This window comes from Melanotaenia boesemani, chromosome 4 (assembly GCF_017639745.1).
Source record: "Melanotaenia boesemani isolate fMelBoe1 chromosome 4, fMelBoe1.pri, whole genome shotgun sequence".
Lineage (NCBI taxonomy): Eukaryota > Metazoa > Chordata > Actinopteri > Atheriniformes > Melanotaeniidae > Melanotaenia > Melanotaenia boesemani.
This window is the reverse complement of record NC_055685.1, coordinates 15540894-15557173: the sequence shown is the minus strand read 5'-3', so window position 1 is coordinate 15557173 and position 16280 is coordinate 15540894. Positions and strand designations below refer to the sequence as shown.

Below are 16280 nucleotides of genomic sequence, written 5' to 3'. Positions count from 1 at the left end.
AAAAAAAAAAGTTAGGATCACTCAGTGGAGGATTTCCAGCGAAAATCACCGAAGTGGATGTTAAACACAAACAGCCTACAGCTGGCGCGTGTTATCTTATTATTAAATTTAATAGTCTTATTTTATTATATTATATAACCCTAATCCTAAGACAGGTTCGAGGTGACCGCAACATCCCCTCACCCCTGTGGAGTAGCTTGCAGTGAGCAGCAACCGGAACCACACAATGATGAGGGGCATCCCGAGGGGTCACATCATGCAAAGTAACTCTATAAACTCCACCTACAGTGCTAGATCACAAAGATAGACCTGAAATACATTCATTCTCTGTACCGCTTGGTCCATTATGGGTTGCGGGTAAGCTGGAGCCTATCCCAGCATTAACAGGTGAGAGGCAGGGTACACCCTGGACAGGTCACCAGTCCATTGCAGGGCCAACACATAGGGGGACATTCATACTCGCACTCACTCCTATGGAGAATTTAGAGTAATCAATTAACCTAACATGCATGTCTTTTGACTGTGGGAGGAAGCCGGAGTACCCGGAGAGAACCTGTGCATACATGGGGAGAACATGCAAACTCCACACAGAAAGGCCACTGCCCTCAAGGTTCGAACCTCCCCCCAGGCTGCGGTGCTAACCACCACACCACCGTGCAGCCAAGACCTAGAAATAGAATATTTAAAACTGAAGATATGAAATCCATGAAGACATAGGCCAAAATGTCAGTGAATGCTAACATTGCATAACAAAGTGTTTCACTTGTCAGGCAATGAAGAATGAAATGAGGAAGTTGCCAGACAAAAGCTGAAATAAAAAAATATTGAAAATGACGTTTATTTCTTTGAATCAAAGTGGATTTGACAAATTTGATCATGGATAGTGACCTTCCCTTAAATGATTACGCTGGAGATAAGTTGGGCGTAGACTGACCAAAACCTACTCCCCACCAGACTATGTTAACACCATATGTTTCAGTACTAACTTACTAGGCGTTTTGGAACCAAAAACCCAAGCTTACTATTTAGTCTAGGTTAACATAGCCAGCTAAACCAGTAAACCTGCTTTCTGGAATAACCCCCAGGTGCTGGAGTGGCCCACCACCAGTCCAGACCTTTCACTAACTAAAAACATTTGCTGTGTTATGAAATGTAAAAAAAAAAAACAAAAAAAAAACAGCTGAGTTTGGACAATCTTTTATCAGACAAGAATGGTATAGAACAGTGTTTCTCAATCCTGGTCCTCAGGGACCACTGCCCTGCATGTTTTAGTTCTGTCCAACTCCAGCACACCTGATTCAAATTAACTGAACTGCTTGTGAAGTTCTTTGCAAGCCTGCTAACAAGCCATTCATTTGTGTCAGGTGTGTTAAAGATGGTTACCTCTAAAACATGCAGGGCAGTGGTGCCCGAGGACCAGGATTGAGAAACACTGGTATAGAATTCCTCAAGTAAATACCCAGCAGCTGGTCTCTTCAGTTCCCAATTGAAGAAACTTTTATATCTCTTTCTGCTTAAGAATGGCAAAACAATCATGGAGATGACTAATTATTTTCATTACTTTATGTTATTATATAATTGTGTCATTTTTACCATCATCAGATGAAAAAAGAGTGCTCGGTCTATCATTTCTAAGGTGTTACTCATCAGGCTATCCTATCACAAAAAATAAAATAAAAAAAATAAAAACCTAGTCTTAAAAATAGGTAAATGCAACCTTGAATGAACAACAATACAACATACTATTTATTCAACAAAAACTAAGCCACAACACAGAAACAGTGTGAAAAACTAAGTACACTCCAAAATTCAGCAGCTTGTAGAACCACCTTTAGCAGTAAAAACTCGAAGCAAATCCTTTTCTGTATGACATCATTAGTTTCTCAGATTGCTGTGCAGCAAATTTTGCCCACTATTCTTTACAATGTTTCTTCAGTTGACTGAGGTTTGCAGAATTCATTCGTTTATACCACAGCACTTTAATGAGTTGGACTTTGATCACACCTTTGAAAACCTTGATTATTTTATTCTTTTTATTTTATTCTGGTTAATTGGTATGCTCAGAATCATTGTCTTGTTGGATGACCCAACTTCAGGCAAGCTTTAGCTGTCAGACTGATGGTATTACATTTGTCTCCAAATATTTCGGTAAACAGAGGAGCTTGTGGTAAACTCAATGACTCCAATATGTATAAGTCCTGTGGCTCCAAAACAAGCATAAATCATCACCCCTCCACCACTGTACTAGACAGTTGGCATGAGGAGTTTGTACCGATATGCTGTTTGGTTTTCAGCAAACCTGATGCGGTCCTGATTCAAATAAAAGAACTCTCCTCAACAGCTTGTTGTCAAGTTCGGCCAAAGCATGTTGACTCATGAATCTGATTCAGGTGTGCTGTAGCAGGAAACATCAAAAACCTGCAGGACAGTGGCCCTCGAGGGCCAACTATGGACCCTCTGGAGGCAAAACTTTGTTTCTCTAAGCTTTGCACAGTGTGACATTGGGGTGAACTTACTGTGATTTCCACTCCTGAAAATTGGTAACCATCTTGAATATTTTCTGCTTGTGTATATGCTTGTGGTGGACTCCAGATTGTTTGGTAGAGACCTTTTAACCCTTGACAGATTGATGGGAAGCAAGAATGCCTTTTTTAATATCAGATGCCAACAATGCCAAGGAGATGTTTTTCTCCTTGGCATTGTTTTAATTCACACCTGGTTTATTGTTTAGTTTTGTTTGGGTTTGTTTTTAAACACACATGCACTTTGACTTACTTTGACTTTGAGGTGTTGTTCCTCTGAGGTTACACTAACCTAATTTTAAGACCTAACATGCCTAGATTATGTTTTATGATACCCTGATAAAACCTTGGAATTGAAAGTAGACAAATTGCCTTGATCCATATAGACCACGTCATTTAATACTAAATAATTAACCTAATAAATTGGCTGAGTTACTTCAAGTAGCATTAATTAAACTTTGAACTACCTTAAAACCAAATTTAAACTCAGCCATTATCCCAAAATCAAATAACAGAAATTTGTTTTTACCTTTAAACATTATGAGACCCATTTGCTTGAGGTTCACACATAGGCAAAATTATGTCTGTACGCTTAGATTGAAGTTTTGAAGTCATTTTAGTGAGTGCACTATATCTTCCCACATTTTCAACATGCAGATTCAAATCTACAGCCTGTACTTGTGTGTTTTGCACCAACCATGTGATGCCTGTATTGCAATAAAGGTCTAATATAAGCGACCATCTTTGATGGCAGGTTCAAGCAGAGGGCATGCATCTTTTATTGAACAGGATTTGATGAGCCGATCATCTGTATCCTTGCTTTAAATCTCCTAAAAACGAGCGCTCTCCCCCAATAGGTAACATGCTGCCAGTTTTGCAACAGACTCACGATGTATTCTACACGTGAGCAGCTCCTGTTCAACCACACTATTACAAATATGCCGCAACTTGCATCCATGCTTGGATGCACTTGAAAGCAAGTGCTCTGCTCTCACCTTAGAGGACGGCGGATCGTTGTCTCCTGAAGGCGCTGGGCAGTCCAGCTGCCAACGCGCAAAATCCCTCCACTTCTCCCAGAATCCTGAAAATAAAACTGGATGGAAACGACTGCAGATATGTCCGGGTGCATGTACCGCACTATCTGTGCAGCATTTTCAAGTCCACCGACACGCACAGCAGCGCCAGCCCGAGCCTCAGCGTGATGCCACACACACCGAGGTGAAAAGCGTTGTTTCGGTGGAAATTCCTTCTTTTTTTGCAGAAGCGGGATCGATGGTGGCCTGTACCAGAATGTCCGACGCGGATTAGTGATGTTTTGAGCCTTGTGAGGTCAAACTCCGCCCCTAGTGTACCCTCAAGTGCACTGCTGCTGTATTGTAATCTTCAGTCCCTGCATGGTAAACTGCGTGCAAGCGGAAGGTCAGACTTCCAACTTGTCATGATGATGATGAGAGAAGACATCACATGACTGCACTGGTTTCATAATCATGCAGCACTGTGGGGACTAACCCCTTCCCATTTTTTGAGAACGCTCTCACAAAAATGTCCAATAAATGAGCAGAATGCCTTATGTTTTATGATTTAAGAGTTTGGATGGAAAAATGCCACTTATACCTGCTCAAGCTTAACAAGCATATCATGTTTTTATCTGGTCTTTTATGACTTGTTACAGCGATGCAAGTGAAACTTAATTTAAAAATAAAATAATTCTTTGCTGTTTTTTATGGAGTGTTGCAAAAATGTATATCTACTGTCTGTGGGACTCGTGCTGCAGTAAACAAGATGGGAGCAGAAAAAAAACTGGGGCAGATGGAGGGCCTGGCAGGGGAAAGGCTGCAGAGCTTAGCAGGTTATAAGTGTAGACAGGAAGGCTAAAAGAGGCTGATGTAAGCTGATGTCAGCAAAAGGGATGCTAATTATTGTCTTTTTTTTTACATAGGTTTGAGTTTAGAAAAATAAAAAGGGAACATTTTTTTAATATGAAAACAAAACACACTTTCACCAAAAATTATGCCAGTGAATTTAAAATGGTAATCGAGCAACATTCTTTAGAAAAAGAATGTACACTCACTTTCAATTCTAAGGTTTTACACATTCGAACGTAATAACAAATTGCAACTAATCGTAAAATTAGGAAATTACAACTTGATGAACAACTGGTGACATAGAACACAGTTTCTAAGTTTGGTGATCTGGAGTAAAGTCAAGTCAGGTCAGCTTTATATGATCTGGAGTCAGTGTCCCTGAAAATTTACTCCCAGGTCAGGCCATGCAGCTCCATTTCAAATTTTTCCAACCTCATGACAATTTAAATTAAAATAAATAAAAGATAAAAGCAAAATACCATCTCAGATCTCAGCAAGTTAATGACAATTAGAGGAAAAACTGAACAAATGCAGCATTTTTGGGAGCGTTACCAGAAAACCACTACCCTTTAAAAGAACATGGCAGCACAGGTTATGGGACTATGTTGTTTTGAACAAATGAGACCAGATGAGTTGAGATTTTTGGTCAAAATACAAAGCACCATGTTTGGTGACAACCAAACACAACCCATTAACATAAACACTATCTGTCAGCCACAGGACCTGAAGACCTTTCAGTCAGTGATGTGACCATAGCTGTCTGAGTACCACAGAGTCAAATGTGAGATCACTCAACAGGACAATGATCCCAAACACCCCAACAACAGAATGATTGAAAAATAATCAAGCTGTTGCCAGATTAGGTTAAATCCTGACTCAGGCTTAAGTTGTGGATGTTTAAGAGAACTATTCAAGCATTCAAGGATTCTTTATTGTCATTTTCATTGTTCGTTTTTGTACACAAGAGAACAAAATTTCGTTTCTCATCAGTGACAGCATTGCAATAGAAAATAAATAATTTAGTAAACACAATAATAAAATCATAACAGTCAAAGACAGTTAAATAAAATCAGTTAAAATCAGATAAATAAAACAGTCCATTTTCTCCTGTTCATTCAGTCTCTTAACTTGACAGGCGGCTTGCTTTCAAGGGTGAGTGTGTGTGTAGGGATGGGGTGCAGTCCATTAATAAATCTTACAGCCTGGGGAAAGAAGCTATTCAGCCTCCTGCTAGTCTTGCAGTTGATGCTGTTGTAGGTTGTCTCCAATGGCAAGTGGGAGAAGTTGTGGTGGGAGGGGTGGAGCGGGTCCTTGATGATGGAGGTGGTTCTGCTGATGCAGTGCTGCTGGTATAGATCCATCAGGCAGGGGAGTAGGGCACCAATGATTTTACTGTCTTGACCAGCCTGTTGAGCTGCTTTTTGTCCTTCACACTGCAGCACCTGAACCAGGCGGTAAAGCCATAGGTCAGGATACTTTCAGCGGTGCCCCTGTGGAAGGTGGGGAGGCCTGTTTTCCTGAGTCTGCAGAGGGAGTGGAGTCACTGTTGAGCTTTTTTAAGGACTGCCGATGTGGTGGTGAATGAAGTGAAGTCATCTTAAATGTGAACCCCCAGATACTTCACACTGCTGACCTTCTTCACAGCAGTCCTATTGATGAATAGTGGCTCATGATCCTGTTTGCCAGCTCAGCTGAAATCCATAACAACCTCACTGGTTTTGTCCACCTTGTGGAAGAGGTTGTGGGAACTGCACTGTGAATTCAGCTGTTTCACTTCTTCCATATATGCAGGCTTGCTGTTGTCCTAATAAGATTCACCACTGTCTTGTCATCTGCAGATTTCAAGATGGAGTTACTGCAGAATCAGACAGTGCAATCATAGGTGAGCAGGCTGAAGGGCAAAGGGCTCTGGACGCAGCCCTGCAAAGAGCCTGTACTCAGTGTGATGGTCTTTGATGTGCGGCTGCCCACCCTGTTTGCTGTCACTGAGTCAAAACGTTGTAGACCCAGTCATAGATGCTGTTGTCCACCTTTGGCAGCTGCAGTTTTTCCACCAGCTGCTGAAGGTGGACATGGTGGTGTTGAAGGTACTGAGGGGCCTGAGACAGCATGAGGTGGAGCATGGTGGAAATAGAATTTTCTATTAATCGATTTCTTCTGTAAGCAAATTATAATGGTCCCAGGTCAGTAGGGAGACAGCTTTGAATGTGCTACATGCAAAATGTTTGCAAACCTCAAAGAGTTGAAGCAACATTAAAAAGTGAGCCAAAAATAGAAATAGAAAGGTAGATCAATTAAAAGTTGCTGCTGGTCGGTTGGGTACTGTATTTTTGTTTGTGGCCAAAGCATGGCTGTTGTATTACAGTGAAAATTAGAATAAAAATTACATTGGCTAATATCAGTCGTTTGTAAGGTAACTCAGTCTGTAGCTAAACTTAAAAAACACCTCTATTTACTGTTAGGTTTACTTATTTAAGCTCCAGTTCTTTATCAAAATAACATTTGATTACTTGCAAAACCTTAGACCAAGCTGTGACTCATGATATGGGCATCCTAGCTGTTTACACACACTTTCCTTATGAGGACAAACAACAACAACAACTATATACATGGATCTACGGCAGAGGTGCCCAAATTCGGTCCTACCATCCTGCAACTTTTAGATGCAACCCTTCTCCAACACACCTGAATCAAATGACTGGCTCGTTACCAGGCCTCTGCAGAGCTGAATGACATGCAGATGACATCTGATTCAAGTGTGTTGGAGAAGGGTTGCATCTAAAAGTTGCAGGATGGCAGATCTCAAGGACTGAACTTGGGCACCCCTGATCTACAGTATAACTGTATGAAGCATTCTTCTGGCTCTTTCTAGGTGGTATTACACTTTTCTTTCCCATGTGGATGCTGCTGTAACTTAAAATATCTTTTAGACACTGAGTTTTTGGTATTTAAAAATAACATAAAAATATGCCTCATATTTCTCTCTTGCTAGATATAGCTCAGCTGAACACATTTCAGATGAGCTGTCAAGCTCAATGCTCATGTTTTCAGGTTATTTTTGGAGAAAGATGTCTTTTCTGTTTTTTTTCCCCAGTTATCTGTGAAGTATCAAGCCTTCCTGCAGCCCTAAATTTCAGTGCATAGCCATCATAATAAGACATTTTACAGTAATTTTTGTTCTTCTGTTGTTCTTTTTTTTCTTTTTCAAATATAATTTGGGTAAGTTTATATTTATCACACACAAGACTGTCCCAAGATGAAGCATGATAGAAAAAAAAATAAATAAACAAAGCTAAGATTAAATGGTAAAAAAACTTTTCTCCCTTTGACTCTGTGAAGAAGGGCATGAACATTCTTTAGTCCATGCTTCTTTATAAGTTCCCAGTGGCCCTGAATCCAGTCCCGTGGGAGCTTTTTCTTCCCTGCCTTTCTTCAGTTTTCCAGCTGTCAAAGAGTAAAAACACCTCCACTCTCTCTCTCTCTTTTGAATATGTGTTGACAACACTTAATATCGAAGGGTAACTCATTTCAAAAGGCAGAGCAGAACTCTTGCATCCTGAATGTAGTTCTTTGGAAACCCAGTCTCATGTCAGAAACATCATGGGAAATAGCCACAGTGGTCCAGAGCACAAAACAAAGCAATTTCACTGTAAAATGTTCCAAAACTGTAAAATTTCTGCACCCTTTGGGCTACAAATTCATAATATTGCTTGATTTTGCATCATTTGAATCTATGACAAATGTTTTGTAAATTGTAAAAATTGTGAAAGAATAAGTAAGTAAATAAATTTAAGTACAAATAAGTGTATTTCTAAAGTTCCAAAAGCCTTACAAGGCTACATTTTTCTTTGCAAGTTGTAGCGTTTTCATAACATGAAACAGTCGTGATATTGCACAACTATTGGATGTCCTGAAAATGCTATAAGGAAGAACAAAAATGTTGTTAGTAGTGTTACAGCAAGGATTGTCACACAAGAGAACCAAGTCCCATCTGTTCTTACAATAACACAATATCAGGTTTAGATATCAGTTAAAGTATGGTTAGGTTTAGAGATAATAAACACATGGTGAGCCTTCAGTATTAATAAATACACGGCTGAAGGTTTGCATTATGTCAACTTAACACTCTCCAATACAAATCAATAGTTAATGACAAATGTTACCTATACCCTAAAATATTACATTATGTTTTGACATGTTGACAGACTCACCTGTTACACATTTTCTCGAGACCTGAGAGGCTCAGCATAAACATCTCTCACACACATGCAGTATATCATCAAACACAGTTCTGTGCTGTGTGCTGACATACTGGGAAGTTACAACTTTTGTCTAATGACTAAAGAACAGACAAAGCAAAGTTTTTCCATTTGAGACAATATAGCTGAAACTGGACGTAATTTTCTTAAAGCAGATAGTGTAAATTATTTTTCAGTTATGAAATAATAATAATACAGTCAGATGATCTGTACTCATGAATTTGATGTTTCTAATTTATTGCCTCAATGCTCACTATAACATGTTAAAGTCTTCATGTGTTGCTTTTACATAGAACATAGCCTCAAGCCAGTTAGTGGAAATCTTGCAAATGGTTTTTATACTTGTTAATATGACACATGAAAATTACATATCAATACTAACTGATTAGTATCCATTATATATTTATTGCACTACATACTGACAAATACAAAAAAGAAAAGAAAAAAACAAACAAACCAAAGAAAACGAACCAACCAAAGATACACACAAAGACATTTTAAGTCTTAAACTCTATAAAATGCCCACAGATGATTTGGTGCTAAATAAAACTGACTATAAATATTGAAAACTGGTCACAATACATGCATGTTTCAGTTTTGCTCTTGTACCACAAATAAATAAGTTTGAGCCTTTATTTACATGACATTTTTCTTATCTTATTCAAACATTGTCAAAATTTACAACTTTGCTTTTAGCATTGGTGGAATAGGAGAATGAAGAGCCCATTTTATTTGCTATTTACATGATTTACTTTGGATATGTTTTGTTTTCCACTGTAATAAATAATGTCTAATGTCTGGGATAAAATCTTAAATATTAGAAACGACTTGCACTGTGCTACTAACTGTTTTGTTGTCACCAGCTGAGCTAAATACGACAGACTGCACCATGCTGCCATCCAATAAAACCATCTACAGGTCATCCGATTCTGGGACATTGATGGCCTCCAGAGTAACAGTTGGTAGGATGAGATGGGTGCCCTCAGATATCCACCCCTGGGCTGTCCTGTTGAAGGTGGGCCGTTTTGTCCCTGGTTCATTGAGCTCTGGGTATTGTGGTGGATTCAGGTCCACATCAGGGAGTTTAAATGTGATCCCTCTGGGAGCTTTTTCAAACCCCCCATAAGGAGTAGCAACTCTGTAATTGGAAACAACACATGAATGTCACGCTGAGTCACTTCCTGTACCAACTCATTTAACTCTACTTGTCATTTTCTCACCGGTTGAAACATTTATATTCAGGGAGCTCAGGTCGGGGGTCCGGTATCTGCATTTTGAGTGTGACAGTATCAGCAAGGTCTGGGTCACGGAGGATGGCCTCCTCCCATGGTGAGTGGTAGGACTTGGGCATTGCTGTGCTGTTTGACTTTTCTGCAGTCGTGTCAGTGAGGAAGCAAAAAGAGACGATACTGTGGATGATTGTTCTAATATTACAACGGAGTGATCTGACAGCTGTTTGCTTTTGTCTTCATTTTTCTTTGAAAGCTTAAAGCAAATCAGATTAAGAATAGATACTTTGCTTTGAAAACACTTGACACAGTCAGACTGAACTGTCCATCATTATGATCTTAAGACTTAAAATAGAACATTTGGAGTGTGTGATCATCAAATAATATGCTGAGACAGGATGATACATGACACCAAAGCATTTTAGAATGAGTACAGAGCTGGTTTTCCATTAAAATTATATAACTGAACAAGAATTAAGCAGATCTCAGTTTGTGTAATAAGTCATATTTACTTATTGTGCATGGCTTCATCAAGGGAAATTAGTTAAGCTAGTGTGGATGTTGTGTTGATACACGTTGTCATTGTTATATCAGAGTTACATAATCAGTAGCACATATTCTGCTGTGCAGCATAACATCTCAATTGTAGCCGTATGTCTACAGACAGAGGTGCATTGTAGCACATGAAATTATTACTATATGATTACTCACTAATGTTGCCAATTGTAATGGTTCATATTAGATTTAACAGGCTAGGTGAAAGGCATGCTTACCTGAAGCAATGTTATCTGCATTAGCATTGTTTCCCTGAGCTGGTGGTTCCACTTTAATTTCCACAGTGTGCATTTGGTTCAGAACGTCATTCTGGAAAACAATAATTTTTTATTGAATTAATATTTGCATGTTTGATTAGATGGTATATCTGTCTGTTTCTAAGCAATTAGCTACGTTTACTCAAACAGTGTAACAGTACCACAACACATCAACATGTACTGATAAAGAGGGGAGCAGCTCCTTAACAAAGTGTCTGAGAAGCCCCTCACAAGATCCAACCACAGGATAAAAAAGGCATGTGACGCGTGTCTTCCTTATCATCCAAGTGTTGTAACCGTTTTATCCTTAAGAGCCCATTTCCTGATTAAATTTATTTAATAAACAGTGCTCAGACACTAATGCTACTTTTACAAAGCGGCACAGTAAGTATCAGGAATGGGAGCAATTACATTAAAATGCATGAAATGATGAACAAGGCCAACAACCTGACTTACATTCAGCAGAGCATTTGCTTCATTTTGAATACTTTCAAAGGTGTATTTCTCAGATCTCCTCTGGCGCATTTTGAAAAGCCGGGAGCCTCTGTTGGAAAGTAGTGACAATTCCTCCAACATGATGTCTTTTGGAGTGCTGAGCTTCTTTCCAAGATCCATGATAATGTCTCCTGCCAGACAATAAAAGGTTTACAGAGAGTAAAGACATGAACATGAGATGTCAAGATGAGGGAACAAAACACAAAAACAAAAGAACTACTTTTAACTATTAAGTGGATATTCATTAGTATCACCTTACTAATTGGATGTAGCATAAACATTTCCAAAAAACACACACATGCCAAAATGTATCTAAATAACCAGACAAATGACTGATTTTTCTTGACTGAACCCTTACAAAGTCCCCAGCTCTACAGTCTAATGATTTGTATAATTTGATTGAGTGAAAGTTTGAATGGAAAAATGTATCTCCAAAGCACAGATTAAACTATGAAAGTCTTAGTGGGATTTTTTCCCCCTAAATGTTTTGGCTATAATTAGGGACTGATGTGTAAAAATGTGACTTTAGTTTTGGGTCTGGGGTTGTCCAAATAACCAATGCTATCATGCTAAGTAAACCTGGCCCGGGTTCTAGAGCTAAATAATGTTGGATACAGGCTAATAGCTAATATCTTTTGTTTTAAAATTGTTAGCTGGACAGGTTTAGAAAAAGTTCATAGATAAAATCGAATGTGCCTCTAAATACAGAATTAAATATAGAAATTAATTATGTTCGAGATTTAGTTTTGGGAACATAGTGTTTCCTCATTCACATGCACAGATAGACCCCAGCTGTCACAGACCTTCACGTTACCCATATGGCTTTACAGTTGGCCCTTCCAACCCCCCTCCCCTCCCCCCTCCCACCCACCCAGAAATAGACTTTAGAAAAAGGACGACAAAGGATTAGTCATCTTTGGCTATAAATCATCCTGTATCTTTATTTACAGCGAGTGTTGGAGAACAACCCTGACATTTTGAACTCTGATCAGGGGGGATGTTCTCTTGTCTCTTTCTGTCTGACAAGCCTCAGTTCTGACACCACTCTGCAAATAACTGCTGCACATCTCTTCCTCTATCCAGCTGCCATTGTACTGAATTGTGACATTGTTGTTTTGGTGACACTGGCAAAATGCTGGACGGCTGGAGGCAAAAAAAATAAAATGTCATAAAAAAGGGTATTTTAATTTTAACACAGTGAGGCAATAGGGCAGTAATGTGTTGCTGGTCCATAGTTTAATACATTATGGCAACCAGGAAACAAAATCTCAAGTCCTTTTCTCAACATTTCATTCTCAGGCCTTAAAGTGTCATAATATTATTATGTCATTACATAATATAGCTGTACAATATTGTACATAGTATTATTTCTTTATTACTTGGAGTTTAAAAAATTATTTGGACAATGCCCTCAAATAAATCTGCCATAATAACTTTCACCATGCAATAATTATATCTGTAGACTTCACAATTAATGATTACAGTGTGTTACATGGTATGACTCAGAAGTACAACTTTAATCTCTGCTGCACCAGTTTTTGAGAGTGTGAGCTAATCTTTGTGACATCTCCCCTCAATCTTGTCACAAGATAAATCATCAGTGTAAAGGTCAAGGATGCATTGTTTCATAAGTCTGGGCACAACAAATGTCCAGGAGTGCCAACAAATGTCCTAAACCACGATATCAAGACTGGCAGTTGGTGCAAATAAAAATGATTTCACAACTGGCTTTGATGTCAAATTGAGACCTCGATGCGGCAACTCATTTAAATTTTAGATACCTCATCTATGCTGCATAGAGCTGTGTTATCAGGAAAGGTATTTGAGAAAATATTTTCCATACAAAACTACAATGAAGTTAGGCAATAAAGTTCAAACAGATGAAGATAAATGAGTGTTCTTCTAGTTTTAAAAAGTGTAAATGTAACATGCAGTCAAATGTATTTTCTGACAAAAAAGCAGCAGTCTTAAATATTCAAACATGGCCTCAGAATAATTATCTGATAATTAAAAATACACTTTGACTATGCTTGCCCATACCTGTGATGTTGTCCCTGCTGTTCAACTTGTATCCTTGAAGAGGAGACACAGAGGCTCAGGGGTCAACCCACAGTAGGTAGGTTGATCTTTCCTGATCTTCACACTCCTGGACACTAAAGCCAAACTGTGAGTGTGTCCCTGTGTCTGTTGTGAGTGGAATGCAGCTTACATCAATAGGCTAAATTTAACCTGCCAAACACTCAAAACCACTTGCAGACACTATGGGACAAGGATAGCAGGGAGAGGGGACGATGGACAGCGCATACACATACTCTTTGTGCATCGATGTTTTGAGGGATGAGGATTCCCCCTGCTGAGACATTTTTCTTCTCTTCTTTGTGAATCTTCAAAATGAACAGGTCTCCTGGTGGTTGACATAACTTCAGACGTGCCATGGCTTCAAGTTAGGGAGGTCATTAATACTATGCACAGCTGCAGCTTTTACTTCTCTCTGCAAAGCTGAGCTCCTCTTACTGCGTGTCCTTTCTGACTTTAGATAATGATAAACAGACAAGCAAAAGAGGTTAAATGGGTGATGTCTCTGTGACAAAAAATATATTTATTAAGAGATTTGGTTGTCCCTAATACAGCTGTTAATTTTTAAATCAATCTCATGGAGCATTAAGAATTTACTATCTTATGAACAAATAAAGATAAACAGATGATAACAGGGTGTAACATGACCACAGTATGTTTTTTAAAAATATAAGAAAAATAAATCAAGCATACTTTTTATAAGAATAAAATACCTGGAGGATAGAAACTGTGTTTTTAAAAGTGAGAAAACACACCCACACACATTTACAATTCTTTACATTTATGTAGTTTGTGTTTAAAAAGTGAAAAAAATAAAATCTGTGCAAGGTTAAAGCTCAGTTTGAATTCTTTTAGGCAATAAATGTGGTTTTATAAGGAACTCACACAGATACAATCCTGTAAGATCACACAGTGAGGGATACTTGGTGAATATATGCATGTAGTACTCACTCTTCTTAGATACATGATTATTAGAACAATCTCTATGTTCATGAAAAAATCTGACATGTGGTTCTTCATTTAGAATAACGTCATTATAATGAAGCATGAATGAAGAAATATGTTGCAGCCAATAGCAAATGCCATAAATGAATAAAATTGTGTGTTTTCTATGATCACAATGAGTGAAAGACAAATTCATACTGAAGCCCAGTGGAGAGTTAACTATCTGTATCTAATATTATTGGGTAATATTACAGAATATTACAGAATGGCATCAGTGTATATGTCAGACCATAATATAGATAAAAATTCTTGAAGTAATTTAGAAAATGATGTCAATAAAAAGTGAGGTGCAAGTAATGCTGTTTTTATACTCATCAGTTACACTCTGATTATTACAGGTTGATTGACAAGTACAATGGTTATTGGTGCGAAAAATGTTTAAAAGTAAAATAACATGCTTTACATTATCCTGAAGACATAATTAAGACACAACCACTTCTAAAATCTTAAGATAAGTGAAATAAAGTGACCTGCCCATCATTATTTAGTCAACATCACTTCTCAGTTATTTGAATATTTTTCCTTTCTGCACATTCTTTCTACCTTCTACACACATGTAATAGAAACAAACTGTATTAAACTGTCTGCGATGTCCTGCTTCTACTCTAGAATAAAATAACCCATCAAAGTGGGGAAAGTAGCTCACAGCTTTCATCAAACCAAGCAGCCATTCATATTACAAACATCTCTACCACCAACAGTTAACAACTGTTGTCTAAAATTTTGAGACTTTTCAGTAAAACTTAAGTACATTTAACTTTTTAATGCAACATAAAGTAAATACGCCATTTTTTTATAATATATTGAACACACTTTGCCTGTGACAATCTAAAGCACAAACCATTAATGTTAATATAATTTAGCATCTCTCTTTTATCTGATGAATGCCTGACTTCATCTAAATGTAGTTAACTTCTTTGGACTGCAGTATACAAGTGAGAATATTTTGTTGGACCAGGGCCTTGTGTTATGTATCCAGTGCTGGCTCCACTTGCATCTCTCAGGGGTCGAGCGGGCCTGAAGGGAGGGCCAACTGGTTTTTTAGTTGGAAATGTCCTGCTCATGGACAGTGCCTGAGAAGCTGGGGCAGCATGATAATGATGACCCTTACTGAGAGCTGCAGTATCAAGAGACACCCTGTGCTTCCATTCATCTGGAGGCTCTGGCAGAGATTTGAGCTGCGCTGCAGCTTTAACATTAGAAGCGACAGATGAGGGGAGACTCTGAAACATGAAGGCGTCTTCCACTGAGCCGATGGGGCTTCTTGAAGCTGCCTCCCATGGTGTCGGCGGCTTGGGGACTTTCTCTTGAATGGATGTTTGCCTCTGTGTAGACAAAAAATATCGCTGGATTCCAGGTGTGCTTACAGGTGACAGAAGTTCAGCAGACGACACTGAATTCAGTCGCTGGGGCAGGCTGAGGGATCGACTCCTGCCAAAGCCCTGAAAGAAAAACTTATATTTGTTTACTGGTTCTGCAGAAGCTTTCTACACTTTGGTGCCATCCTCTAGTTTCATGAAAACTTCAACAACTAATAATTGTATAGTTAACTAATAAAAAAATAATAAAACCATTTTTTTGTCTCTCTTTTTACTTAAAATAACAGATTATTTTTTAGTCTTGAAAGATTATATTATTTCTTTTGGGGTGAGAGGTTTTTATAGCGATGACATTATGAAGTCAATAAACTTTGTTACAATTCTTTGTCCTACAACAGATTTGAGATCATACCAGTCAACCATTTTCAGAAATGAGTTTTCATTTCAATCCCACTAAAATACCTTAATGAAAATATTGATATGATCCATCATATGACCTGTGGTAAAATCTGGGACATTAAAACAATTTCACAACTTACCTGCTGCCAGATCACAGAGAGAATATTATCTAAAAGGTAACCATAAAAATGTGCTTGAAACTGTTTTTCTATTTTCTCTCCCTGAAAAACCAGCTAAAAATAGAGTTTGCATGTGGGTCACTTTGAACATCTAGATTGTTACAGTGCTTTTGAATGATT

The 16280-nt window shown here is 38.3% G+C and overlaps 1 protein-coding gene across 1 annotated transcript; it reads right to left on the bottom strand.

Moving 5' to 3' along the window:
* Positions 1–8163: 8163 nt before the first annotated feature.
* On the bottom strand, positions 8164–13357 carry myoz2b (myozenin 2b). The gene is made up of 5 exons (XM_041983430.1): positions 13223–13357; positions 11144–11313; positions 10649–10739; positions 9867–10017; positions 8164–9784 (listed from the first exon to the last, which is right to left on the bottom strand). Exons 2-5 carry the CDS (start codon positions 11300–11302, stop codon positions 9559–9561), a joined length of 627 nt encoding a protein of 208 aa, XP_041839364.1. The 5' UTR covers positions 11303–11313; positions 13223–13357; the 3' UTR covers positions 8164–9558.
* Positions 13358–16280: the final 2923 nt, after the last annotated feature.